This window comes from Pseudophryne corroboree, chromosome 9 (assembly GCF_028390025.1).
Source record: "Pseudophryne corroboree isolate aPseCor3 chromosome 9, aPseCor3.hap2, whole genome shotgun sequence".
Classification (NCBI taxonomy): domain Eukaryota; kingdom Metazoa; phylum Chordata; class Amphibia; order Anura; family Myobatrachidae; genus Pseudophryne; species Pseudophryne corroboree.
In genome coordinates this window covers 424,615,757-424,630,175 of record NC_086452.1, presented here as the reverse complement: position 1 = coordinate 424,630,175, position 14,419 = coordinate 424,615,757, and the positions used below count along the sequence as shown (strand labels likewise).

The window sequence follows — 14,419 nt, the reverse complement described above, 5'->3', positions numbered from 1 at the left end:
GCGATCCCCTGCGGCGGGGAACGTTCGATCCCCTCAGGACCTCAGTGTCCTGTCAGCGGAGATAGTGGCTCAGACCCCACAGGGCGAACACTACTCCCCCCCTTAGTCCCTCAAAGCAGGGAGGCTGTTGCCAACAGCCTCCCTGTGCCTAAACTCTATTAAAAATAGTAAAACTAAAAGAACTCCTATGGAGTTCCCCTAGCTGTGACCGGCTCCTCCAGGCACATTTTCTAAACTGAGTCTGGTAGGAGGGGCATAGAGGGAGGGAGCCCACACTCTCAAACTCTTAAAGTGCCAGTGGCTCCTAGTGGACCCGTCTATAACCCATGGTACTAATGTGGACCCCAGCATCCTCTAGGACGTAAGAGAAATGACCTGGTTTTGTACAAGTACAATCTTATGGTCCACCCAGCACCCTTCATACCTAAACGCTCCCTCTTCACCACTCTATTAATTGAAATAATCTTGCAACGCCAAATGATGTCTTGTTTTTGCACTGCTCAGCAAAACCATTGTTCCTACACCATACTGAGCATTGTATGCACAAACATTGGCCAAGTTTTCCACTCAGCCTGGTGCATTTGTGCTGCTCCGCAAAAGCCATAATCGTCCTCCTCAAATCTATGTCCCTTCAGTTCTCAGATATCTAGACTGACTAGCACAAATCTAGTGTGCTGCACTTTGGCTCTGAGATGCCTTCATAAGTATTTTTTTCAGGATCACCCTATATTTTTCCATATCAACCCAACTTCCCTCAGATCCGAACCCCAGAGCATTCCATCTGTATAAAATAAATATGCATAAATGGCTGAACATGTTGCTAAACCTCTTAAATCTTTTGTACGGGCAAAATTATTAATTCCTGCCAATAACTGCGATAGCGTTTCAATCATAAAAGTGTGTCCTGCAGTTTTACTGCAGGTCAACAGGTTGTCCCAGCAACAGGCTCCACCAAAATGGTTGCTGCTGCTAAGGAGACAAGCAAGTAAAACATTTTGTGCCTGTGCTCAAAATAAATTGTGTATTATTCATAGCACTGCTTCCAGCTAGGTGCCTGCCTTTAGTGAGAGTTGTTTTTATTTTTCTTAATCTGAAATCCTAATAAAATAGAGCAGCAACCTGAAATAGTATTACTGAATCCCCCACCACTGAAAGTATGGTGACTTCCAGAAAGAACATATTATAGAGAGTGAAGTGGGAGTCCACTCCTAAGATGTCCACATAAAGGCCTTCATTCCGAGTTGATCGCTCGCTAGCTGCTTTTAGCAGCAGTGCAAACGCTAAGCCGCCGCCCTCTGGGAGTGTATCTTAGTTTAGCAGAAGTGCGACCGATAGGATCGCAGAACGGGGTTATTTTTTTTCCCATGCAGTTTCAGAGTAGCTGCAGACCTACTCCTTCCTTGCGATCACTTCAGTCTGTTTAGTTCCTGTTTTGACGTCACAAACACGCCCTGCGTTCGGCCAGCCACACCCCGTTTCCCCAGGCATGCCTGCGTTTTTACCTGACACGCCTGCGTTTTTTAGCACACTCCCGGAAAACGGTCAGTTACCACCCAGAAACACCCACTTCCTGTCAATCACTCATTGATCAGCAGTGCGACTGAAAAGCGTTGCTCGACCTTGTGTGACACTGCATAGTTTTTTGTGAAAGTACGTCGCACGTGCGCACTGCGGCCCATACGCATGCGCAGAAATGCCAATTTTTAGCCTGATCGATGCGCTGCGAACAACGGCAGCTAGCGATCAACTCGGAATGACCCCCAAAGTCACACAGGTGGGTTGAGCTGTTTTATGGAAAGTCAGAATATAACTGCAATATTGCAGCTGCATTAATTATGCCCCATACATACGATCAGCCATCACAAACTAAGCCAAACTGTACATAAAACCGACCGCTTGTTGCTTGGGACAATGGCCCTCATTCCGAGTTGTTCGCTCGTTGCCGAGTTTCGCTATATTGCGATTAGTCGCTTACTGCGCATGCGCAAGGGTCGCAGAGCGCATGCGCTTAGTTATTTTACTCAAAAGTTAGGTATTTTACTCACGGCATAACAAGGATTTTTCATCGTTCTGGTGATCGGAGTGTGATTGACAGGAAATGGGTGTTTCTGGGCGGAAACTGGACGTTTTATGGGAGTGTGCGAAAAAACGCTACCGTTTCTGGGAAAAACGCGGGAGTGTCTGAAGAAACGGGGAAGTGTCTGGCTGAACGCTGGGTGTGTTTGTGACGTCAAACCAGGAACGAAACTGACTGAACTGATCGCAATGGCTGAGTAAGTCTGGAGCTACTCAGAAACTGCAAAGAAATTTCTATTCGCAAATCTGCAAATCTTTCGTTCGCAATTCTGCTAAGCTAAGATACACTCCCAGAGGGCGGCGGCTTAGCGTGTGCAATGCTGCTAAAAGCAGCTAGCGAGCGAACAACTCGGAATGAGGGCCCATATTCCCATGTGTCCTTGCCAGAAAGTGAGCAGGATTGCTTGGATCATACATGACACCAAGCTTGGACTGGCCACCAGGGGTACAGGGGAAACCACCGGTGGGCCCTACGGCCTGGAGGCCCACCTCCTGCTCTAAGGATCAGGTTCCAGACTGTGCACTTGAATTATACATCATACATATGTTACCTTATGCTGGACTATGGTGTATTTTCTACAGTGCATTGCTGTTATTAATCTGTTATTAATCTGGTACATTATCATGCATGCAGCAGCTGAATTTACTGTATATATTTATGAAGGGGCCCAGACGTTGCACTCTCTAATGGTTAGTCAAACCAATTAGGTGACAGGCCACACCCCCTCAGCAGACTGGCCACACCCCTAAACATGGGCCCCTACAACTGCATCCCCCCGGTAGGCCCTACATGCCCCAATCCAACACTGCATGACACCATACTTCCCAACTCTCCGAGAGTCTAGTAATCTCCCTGATTGCACCCACATTATGTAGCTGTTTTATACTTGCCAAATAAAATATTACATATATATACATTCAAATGGGATCATCAGTGCCATTTCCCTTAACTGGTGTTAAGGCAAAATAATCCCTATATCTACATGCATTTTCAAAGAAGGTTACTCGTGGCCACTTATATGGAACACAATACATGAACAATGAGGGCATTCCGAGTTAATCGCTCGCTAGCAACTTTTTGCAGCTCTGCGATCAGATAGTCGCCGACCACGGGGGAGTGTATTTTCGCTTTGCTTAGCGAACGCCTTTGCAGCCGAGCGGTACAAAAACAGTTTGTGCAGTCTCTGAGTAGCCCAGGACTTACTCAGCCGCTGCGATCACTCCAATCTTTTTGGTCCCGGAATTGACGTCAGACACCCGCCCTGCAAACGCTTGGACACACCTGCGTTTTCCCAAACACTCCCAGAAAACGGTCAGCTGACACCCATAAACGCCTTCTTCCTGTCAATCACCTTGCGATCGGCTGTGCGAATGGATTCTTCGTTAAATCCATCGCCCAGCACTGATCCTCTTTGTACCCGTACGACATGCACAGATTTGCTGAGTTTTAACCTGATCGCAACGCTGAAAAAAGTTGCTAGCGAGCGATCAACTCGGAATAACCCCCAATATCTGATAAGTATCAATGTTTAACAAGTAAATCTTATGACCCTTTCACACCAAAGTCCCAGGTCTGACCCGGGATTTGGAACATGGGCCCAGATTTATTAAGCCTCGGAGAGTGATAAATTGCATGGTGATAAAGTACCAACCAATCAGCTTCTAACTGTCAGTTTTCAAACACAGTCTGTAGTAAGGAGCTGATTGGCTGGTACTTTATCACCGTGCATGGTTCTAAACTCGGTCAGACCCGGGACAGACCCTTTTCACACTGCAAACGGGTACAGTGGAACTCTCCCAATGCTGTGAATTGGACCCAGGTTTAACCATTCACACTGTCATGTAACCCAGGTCCTTCATGGACCAACCTGGGTTGCTGCCCAGGCTGGATTCCCAGGACACTGGACCCAGGTTATTTTACAAGGGACCCTTTCACACTGAGTCGTGATCTGGGCTAACCCGGCAATAACCTGCTTCTAAGCTGCGGTGTGAAAGGGGTATAACTGAGCAACAATGCTCCGATGAAGCAGTACATGCACATCTTTAACGCCAAACATATAGGTGTTGATTTCACAATATCCCTGGAAAGTCACGACACCAATGCCGCTCAGGAGACCTGCGCTGGGACACAGACAGCCGTCATCCAAAAGGTAAGTATAGGGGTGGGTATAAGGGTTAGGGCCCGGGAAGGGGGCGCAGGGTGGGCGGGGTAGGGTTCGGCACTAGGGAGGGTTAGGGTTAGGCACCAGGGGGTGGTTAGACAAAGCCGCCTCCCCCCCGAGATTTAGCCCTAGGTGCAACCCCCCTAGATTTAATTCTAGCCGCCACATATAGAAGATTAGGGTTAGGGTCAGGGGGAGGAGGGTTAGTTTACTTAGCCCCCACAGGAGTCGGGATTCTTGGTTTTGGGATGCCGGCGCCAGTCATGTGACTGCATGCATCCAATCCGGGATATCATACTGAACCACCTGGAATACTTTTATAGAAGTAGGCAGATATTACTGACATTACAGTCTGGTTATCTCAGATTTTTGCAGCCAGCCGTGTGTACCTGCAAGGACATATTGTGTATGTTTCTTACTATTTACTATCTCACAGCTGTGAGCGAGTAGATATAATACAACAATTGTCATTTTCACTAAAACCCAGTTTTATATTGCATAAAGTATCCCAGGTGATAAATCTGGCAACAGTCCATTAACCTTTAATAAAGAACTAATTGAAGCCGGACTGAACAACACTTTCCTTCCCTGTAAACTGTGTGGACCCCTTCGCTCTCTGTTTTTGTGCAGCTGGGGCCTGCAATCGCCCCCTGAGTCCTGCCCCATCACCCAGACTCTGTGAGTCATTTCCTATAGAGTAGACTCTGGAATTGCAGCCCACTGACACCTGCCCAGCTTCCACGGTAACAGAGAATCTCTGGGTTCTTTCGATTGTCTGTCTTAAATTTCCAGAGTTTTTAAATCTCTGCAGACGGCGGATCTGGAATAGGGCTCCTCAGGAAATGGAATTTAATTTCTTTTGTAATATTGTCTGTCATCTTAAAGCACAATAATCCCATAACCATTAGTCCAATTTTATTGTGTGACACATTTACATCAAGGCTCCTATAATTCCTTATAATCTGGGGAACCTTTTGGGACCTCGTGCCTTCAAAGGCTTGTTGTAGCCTGCTGCAGCTGCTGGAGAGCCTTCGGCATTATTTCTTAAGGCTATAAAATTAATTAGGAGTTAGTGACATCATCTCAGTGATGTCACTAATGATTAATCCCTAGTGAATGTATTAAGCAGGTGGTAGAAAAAGAAGGCTTCGGGCAGCACGGATGGTGTAATGGTTAGCATTACTGCCTCACAGCACTGAGCTTATGGGCTCGAGTCCCACCATGACCCTGACTGTGTGGAGTTTGTATATTCTCCCTGTAATTGTGTGGGTTTCCTCCGGGTACTCCGGTTTTCTCCTACAATCCAAAAATATACTGGTATGTTAATTGGATCCCAACAAAATTAACCCTAGCATGCACGTGTGTGTGTGTATGTATACATGTGGTAGGGAATATAGAGTGTAAGCTCCACTGGGGCAGGGACTGATGTGAATGGCCAAGTACTCTCTGTAAAGCGCTGCGGAATATGTGTGCGCTATATAAATAACTGGTAATAATAAATAAGCCTCATCAACCAGAAGAGAAACTCCATTTTGGCCTGGTCCTGGGTCACCTGACCGGTAAATCAAACAAAACAGAGTATCTTACCACGACCGGGCTACAAACAGGCCCCACTGCCGAAAATAGTAAATTAAGAGTAGAACGGGTCTACTGCAGACAGTAATTTAAAGCAGAATCTTCTTGGTAGTGAAGGTCTGTTCTGCACCTACCTCACAGACCCCACAGTAGGGGAATCCTTATTGACGTCACATGATTGCCCTCTGTAATGGGGAAAGTCTTATCTCTTCATCAGTAGCTGTACATAAAGCTCGATGTGACACTGTGTACAGTGATCATGGAACCAGATGGTGTGAGTATATGTTATCATAGGTGGCTATGCATAAACACATAGCAACAGATACGTGCCTTCTATTGTGGATGCTTAGAAACATCCATTTGTCACAAGGGGTTAAAGTGACAAATGGATAATTGAGAATTGTTTTATGGTGTAGATCCCTCTAATGCGTTGTTGGAGATGGTAAATGTTGCAGATGACACCACCCTATACACAAGCATGACCAGTGCTAGTCCTAGGGGTGCCATTCTGGTGGAAGCAGTGTGTGTACAGCTGTGTAGCTGATAGGTGCACAAACAGTTTCCAGGACACTTTCCAAAGTTTCACTGACAAATAAAGTGTCTCTAGAACCAGATATGATGTATGAGTGGTGATATACCAGGGGGTGAAAACCATCAGGGCAACACACTGGGGCCTGGTGGAGCAGATATGAGGAGGTACCGACAGATGGACAAAATGAGAAAAGAGGGAAAGGCAGTAGACAAGCACACCTGAAAACATGAGGGACAGGTATGAGGTAGGTCAATAAGGGGCTGCAAAGAGAGGACAAGGGGGATAGATTTACAGAAAGACATGCAGCGCTAGGAAACATCTGTGGATGAGGTAGGTGCGATGTGTGGATGGTTATGTTAGGGGGAGGGGATGCCAGGGAGATCCCTGATCAGATTTAGCACGAGGGACAAGGGTCAAGGCTGAGCTGATAGCAACTATCCTGATCAGTTCAAGCCTCATATATAAGTTACACTGGATCTAGGCCAGGGGAATACTGACCTAGGTGACCTCTAAAGGAAATGCTCTGTTTACTTTGTCCTAGAACTGGCTACACCCAGGATGCTGCAGCCATGACATGGCGCACGCTCTGCTATATATATATATATATATATATATATATATATATAATTATTAATATTACACAATACATACACTGCCAATTCATATTAATTCTGTACACAGCACAGGGGAGCAAGTTATCCACACACAGCAGTGAATAATTGAAGGGTTAACCCAACCCCCTTCCCCAATTCTGATCCCTTTCCCTATCCATCTGTTTCTTGTTATTCATTTCAGTTCAGGTTCTGTATGCCGTCTCTGGTCATGAAGTAACGAGAACCAGTCCACAGAGGGAATGATACAGTAGTGTTTTTGGCTTATAGGCTCTCGGCCACAAACTTTCATGCATCATTAGTCAGTGAATTCATGAAATATAGATGACAGTGCTACATAAATAAGACACCCATATACATTCTATATACATCTTTTTTCATTCATAGCAGAAAACAGAGGTTCCATTATATCTACTACGCAAATTCAGCAGCTCCTAACTGTAATATACTGTATATAATTTTTCTGATCTGAAGCGTAACAGGCAATCGTCGGGCCTTCCAGTAAAATTTAAAGAACTAGGGAAGGGTAGTCATGTTTCCTCATCACCCCTCCTCACTCCATAGGTCCCCGATCTGCATTAACCAGTGGTGTGAAGAGTGGTTCTTTGTAAATTGCAAGGTATTAATGGGCGGAGTGCACCCACACCAATTCTAGATATGCCACTGGCTTCAGGATAGATTTTGCTTTCTCCCTCCTCTGGCTGCTTTGGCCACTTGATCTGAAAGTGGTGTTAATCTCATAGTTACCTACCTTGCTTCCCCCTCCTCCGGGAGGTGACAGCGTGGTAGGCGCTTAGGTTGTGTGGCGAACAGCAAGGTAGGCTGTACGGGGGGCGTGGCCGGCAGGCTACCCAGGGGCATGGCATCATGATCGTGTCATTGTGGCTCCGTCTCCACTATACAGTGCCGAGAAAACAGGCACTGTATAGTGAAGGGCGGAGTTATGATGACGCGTTTCAGCGTGAATTACATCATCGGATTCAATCCGGACAGCCCACTTGTGCTCTGCTGTGGGTGGCCTCGGGGGTGGTGTGGGTGCCCGAGGGGGAAGGGGTGTACGAGGGGCTGGCAAGAAAGCGGGAGACTTGCCCACCTTTCTGGGGGGCCAGGAGTGCCACCTGATTTTCGTGAGCCTCCCGGCCATTTCGGGAGGTTAGGCAAGTATGGGGTTACTCCCTAGCGACATGGGATTGCGTTTACAAGAGGCACAAGTTAGCTTCTCTTCCTGGGTAATCCTGGGTTTTTGTCTGGACAATACCCGTGCAGTGCAACATGGTTTGCCCTGGTGTAAAGTGAATAAATGAGCCACCAATGTGTCCAATACAATAACCAATCACAGTGTAAATATGCCTGGAAGTGTAAACTGCCAAACCAGCATGGGTAATTTTATATATATATATATATATATATATATATATGTGTGTGGTCTATATAAGTTTATAAATACATCTAGACTCTAAGATATCTGGTTAATGTTACATAATAGCTACATTTTGAAGCCTGTTTTGATTTGCATATTTGTTTTTCTTGTGCGGACTGCGCTGTATTTTTGGATTATCGTATGTTTTGATCTCTTCACCGGCGGCTCACTAATTGGAAGCAGGTTTCCAGTTAAACAATAGCGCAGGCTGCAGTACGCTCTCATAAAACTCTCCAGACCATTTCTGAGTCAGGTACATTTTGCTATATCCAACATTAACAAAATGGATCAAAGTCTGGGATTAAACCCAGAAAAGTGATAAATACCACTTACAAATGACAGTAAACAAATGAAAGGAATATTATACAGATACAGAATACAGAGGTAGATTCTGATCATAATACTATGTTATAAATTACCTAAAAAATGACATTACCACATATAATTCAGATATTCAAATTAACACTAAGCACCAAAATTAAAGTGTCGGGTGTGAGGCAGAGCAACTAGTTTTCCCATATCTTTAGGGCAGTATTCTGATATAATAGATAGAGGTAAAACCGTTGATAATTCAGTCATTTAAGCTGCTGAGACAACACTGGCCCGCCTCTGAGTATGAATCGACCAATCAACGCTATTCATTCTGAAAAGCAAATCTGCCAATCTATCACTGAGGAAGATGAAAAAGTGAGACATTTTCCACAGCAACCAATCAGATTCTAGCTATCATTCATCTAGCACCTACTAATATGACAGAAGCTGATTGGTTAAGACGGCATTGGGAAGAAAATACGGTCAGTTAATGAAGCAAAGGCTGTCTGCTGCCTAAATGCCCCTATAGTTGTCAGTCTGAGCTGAAAGTGTATCTTACCTTGCAGTCTTGGCCATGTAGTAGACATGACAAGTCCAGGTGGAACACTTCCAATGATTGGGTTTCTCAGAGTTATTGAGGTCATTTTCCATGGCTGTGTGGGGGGTCTTTCAGGTTCCTGAGCTTTATCAGACTCTAGTGTAAATGGAAAAGAATATGGTGAGTGCCATAGCATATAAATGAACTTCCACTATATTCTGTCCTCACTAACATATCACTCATCTTCTGGTAATCTCTTAGCTGCTGGAGGACCCTGCTCCTTCCATTGTATAACTCTATGTCTGTGTCTTCCTGTTACCTCCATTTCTCTCCTCACACCATTTTACTGCCCCTGTCACAGGCAGCCCTGTCCTCACTAATAGCCCTTTCACAATACCTTCAAAATACTGGGTTTTTGCATGTGAGCATGCATCAACCCAGGAATTATGTAGGTCTGAATGCAAATGACCCAGGACTAAGTCCAGGGTACGAGACCCTGCTCCCGACCAGGGTCATGGAGGTGAGACCTGGGAATTTGCCAGCGAGAAAGATGAGGCAAATTCCTAGGTCACATGTGTGAAAGCTGCATAACACACACGAGTGGATGAGGCACACACACACTGAAATAATCTGTGCTGCTGTGACTATTCAGATGATCTAATTGGCTAAGAAATTGGGAATATTACAGTTGATCTGGGAATTAAGAGTGAATACAATAAGGTCAGACCTTAGTCAAACATGCCTAAATGAGGCAATTTGTTCTTGGTATCTCATTCAGGTGTGTAGATAGTGAGGCAGTCTTTATTACTTAGACTGTAGCCAGTTTTGTATAGGACAAATGCACCTCCTGTAGTCACTCTTTGGAATCCAATTCAAGAGAATTGAGTGGAATTTTAAGAGCATCTTATAAGAGTACCTGAAGCATGAAAATGTTCCAGGTACACTCCAAGAAAAACACCTGTCTGGATTTTGCCTAAAAATACTAAAGCAAGATGTAAAACATTCCATTGTCTTCCTGTCACCTACACATAAGTCAGCCATTTTGTGAGCGCTACCTCATGCCTTAGTGATGTCCTAGTGAATTCTCATGCAGCATTATCAAAAACATTACTTAAGCTCACAGAGAAAGGCTGCTTCCAATGCGTGTGGGGTACATTTTAAGTTTAACCCCTTCGCCACTGAGAATATTTTGGCACTTTTTGGGCTGGTCACATTCTGAAATCAATATCAGTTATTATTTATGCAACATCCATACAATCTATTCCTTGTTTTTTTTGCTGAAGGTTCTGAGTTTCTAGCCTAACAGTACTTCCTATGGCAAGGATAATCTTCCCAAGATGGCCAACAAAAGTCCTTTTTTAATACATTTTCAAGAAAGTGAACTTACGGTAAAGCAAACCTGTGTATTTTATAAAAAAAACATTTTGGAACCACCAGCATGAAATACTGTGTGGTTGTTGCTTCGGCAATAATCTGAATTTTCAAAACAGTAATAATCTGTATGCAATGCATGTTGATATAGTCTGGTGATCACAGGTCCAAGCAACAGCAAATATAAGGTGAGGGACTTTTCTCTACCATTTAAACCCCTGCAGTTCTTAGAATGAGTCCCACTCATCCTCAGCAGTAAAGGTGTTAACCTGCAACATTTTAAAAACAGTGGGTCCCAGCTATAGTTGGGTATACATCAATTATTTTGGCCCAATATGTTATTTAAAATTACAGTGGAATTATTTTTATATATATTGCAACAAGCCTCTCACCATTATTAATCGGTAGGTGACACCGTTCTTTCATTGTGCATTCATAATATTATAGATTACTCAAGCAGAATAATCTATATGGCAAACTACTGCGAATAAGGTTAACTTGGTCAAACAGATTACATGCCCATGCTTTGCATAACATTTACAAAAAAAAACAAGCGCAAGGTAAAATCAGTGGTTTGTAAGCACATGAGACCATGACATATTATAGTTGGAGGTGTCATCTGTCACTGTGCTCACTATAGACATAAGATGCTATTGGCTTTGGGAACAAAGCAATAGGTTGTAAGATGTATACTCACTCTTCCCATATACTTGCATCGCTGGTGTTGGGGTTTGGTGACCTTGTGAAGACGTTAAGAGCATGTCCTGCAGGCCTGTCTTGCTGGAAGCTATTGGGTGGATGACAGGAGTGTCCTCCTCATCTTCAGTTCCTCCTGTCATTAATATCCGTTCTGTTTCCATCCTTGCTTTTGCCTCCAATGTTACTTGATCCCTGATACTCACAGTAGCATGAGGAAGGTCATCTTCCATGAAATAAGGAGGTAAGGTGGGCAGTGGAGTTGATGGATGTGGCTTGTCGGAAAGATCTGTAGAAGTCTCTACATTATTGACTTGGACAACTGCATCTAATGTTTTCTTGGCCTGAAGCAAAGGAGAAAAATATGGATCTTCTGTGTCGTTTTCAGCTTTTGTGAAATCCTCCTGGATTGTGTTACCATCCTTCTGATAATGTATGCTGTCTGCATGGAGGAACTCAACGTCAGCAGATATAACTTCATTGCCTTCTGGCCCACTATCTACTAAAGTGGAGTATCCATCCGTGGTCCTGAATGCAGCATGGTATCTCTCTGTAGGTTGCATTGCATATACCTTTGGGATTAGATTTTCACCAAGAAAATTGTCCTCAATCATTTCTTTTATAGCTTCCGGTGTGGCTTGGGTATCATCGTCCTCAAGCTCATTTTGAGATTCGACAATATTTTGTAACAGCGCTTTGTTTGCTTGTTCATCTCCACTCTCTATTTGCAGTTTTTGTATTTGGGTGAAAGGTCCGTCATCTCCTGTGTGTACATTTGACAGCAGTTCAGTTGTCAGTGATATGGTGGAAACAACTGGATGAACGGTGGTCAATGCTGCAATTTTCCTCTCCTGCACATTTCCAGAGTCAACATAATTTTCCAGTTGCAAAGCTTGAGAAGATGACTTCTCATCACTCAACTCCGGTCTTTCACCATTTCTCATCTGGACTTGGTTTGTGGTCTCCGATTCTGAATCTGGTTCAGATATTTTGGAAATAGTAGGATGTATCTTGGAGAGCGTATGTCCAGCTTCTTCAGCACTTGTCCCAACAGTGCTCGATGAGCGTCTCTGGCTCATTTTATTGTGTTTTTGCAAGTTGCCAGTTGCCAGTTTTTTATGATCTTTATACGGAAACTCATTTGAGACCTTCTGTACATTCTCCTCTATATTATCTGTTATCTTCTCATCCGGCATAAACGCAGCTACTGATACCAAACTGGCAAATCTCCTTCCAGGTGGTTTGGTATGTGATACTTCTTCATTATTCCTTCCCTCCCAAGGGGAAACGTTTTGGACGTCCAATGCACTTTTAGAAGCCTCTTCAGAAAAATTCTTCCTTGAGTTGCCCTCAGCAACTTCAGGAGTAAGTGTTGCTTTAGTGATGTCTAATTTAATTAAGGTAGTTGACGACTCAATGGCGGCCAAGATGGCCATACATATAAACATGTGAAGATGCACACAATCGGCCATTTTTATTTTCCACGCACAGTAATTTGACCTCAGTTGCTTGCCGTCCTAACGTGGCTTGTTATACTTATATGAATACACCCAAAAGACCTGCCATACAAGAGAAAAGAAAAAGTTACTATTTATAGCTGTGATAATATATACACAATGCAGCTTGCCAAGGCTATTGACAATTTCACATCCTGTCTTTTGCTGAAAAACTGCACTTTGTGAGAAAACAGTCCGTAATTGGGTGGGGATTTATGTACAGAAATTAGGAGCCTTTTTGACATATCACAAATAGCTGTAGAAAATACAACAACAAGGGATCTCATTTTCTATTACCCCTGCTCTGATTAATTTTATGCATTTTTTATTTTCATTAACATAATATTAAGGCTAATGTGACAATGACATTTATTATAATATCTAAACGAAATGTTCATTGGCCAAGGTCTGATGAGTAAAGTTCTAATTTAAAAACTAAGGGGTTGATGTACAGTATCAAGCAGTAACAACAGTGGAGGGTGGTAGTGTTCTTTTTTTCTGATTGCACGTGTGATTAATTTCATGTTCATGTCCATGAATTGTTGATGACAATGAAGTTGAATTGATTGATAGCATCCAATCAGCTTTGAGGAAGTGTTTATCAAGTACATTATATAGAATGATAAGTAGATGAAGATTAGATGCTATTGGCAGCTTCTCCACTGTTCCACTACTCCACTCTTTTCACTGCTTGATACATCAAACCTAACGTACAAGTAGAATGTGTGCTGCTGTATTCTAGAGGAACCAAAAATCGTAAGGTACCCTGACTACATTCAGAAGTCGCTGGGTCAGGGGCAAATGCCCAACCTGACCAGTAGTATAGTGGACTGCATAGCAGGGGTGAACCCACGTATGGGCTAACCATGTTGGTTCTTGGGGCCCTGATAGAAAAAAGGTATTTTCTCCCCGCCTTTTTTTGTTTTATGATGGAGGAGTGGGCCACTCAGCAAGCACCTCATTGTCCTTGCACCCCTCTGCCCCATTTACCCCTATCATTTCAACCACTTGACATCCATTGAGTCTTTTAATCTGCATTACTTCTGGGAAGCAGGCAGAGGATTATTTCACAGAGCCAGTGAGTGCATTGGCGTGGGGGTTATGTTATCTAGGGAATGGTATGGGGAGGTTAATGTTACCAGATGCCCCCAGTGCATAAATGTGGCATCATCACCATTATATCCCACCCACATTTATACAAGATGCAATGTATACATCTCATAGCCATTATTGCATCTACAATGGGTGCAGGGTGTGCGATGCACACAGGCCCCTGGGTCCAGGGGGGCGCACCCATATAATTATTCTCACCTCTCCTGAGTCCTGGCGTTGACCACCACTGCAGACCGAAATCACCAGTAAAATATCGGGGCGTCCATTTTCTCTGAGAATTGGGCATCCGCAGTAGAGATGTATCCAGGGACATAGCACAGGTGCCATGTTCCTGGAGACCTGCACATTCACAGTACATTCCGGCACAAAGCCATATTCTGCTGCGCTGCCAGAGGAGAGGGCCTGCATGAGCCTGCATTGAGCCCTCTCCTCTCTTAAACCGCCCCTGCTCATAGCCAACATATTTCAGGATTTATGTGACTCAAAACAGGATACATGGTAAAGGCGCAGGCTTAAC

General features: G+C 44.0%; 1 protein-coding gene across 4 annotated transcripts in view; it reads right to left on the bottom strand.

Moving 5' to 3' along the window:
- The window catches only part of PRRT3 (proline rich transmembrane protein 3), a 169,307-nt gene that overhangs the window by 54,377 nt on the left and 100,511 nt on the right, over positions 1-14,419 (bottom strand). For all 4 annotated transcript variants that reach the window (XM_063940946.1, XM_063940943.1, XM_063940945.1 and 1 more), the window contains exons 2-3: positions 11,295-12,852; positions 9,248-9,382 (exon numbers count right to left, since the gene is read on the bottom strand). In XM_063940946.1, coding sequence (XP_063797016.1) covers positions 9,248-9,382; positions 11,295-12,765 — 1,606 coding nt within the window. In that variant the 5' untranslated portion in view covers positions 12,766-12,852. The remainder of the gene's footprint in view (positions 1-9,247; positions 9,383-11,294; positions 12,853-14,419) is intronic.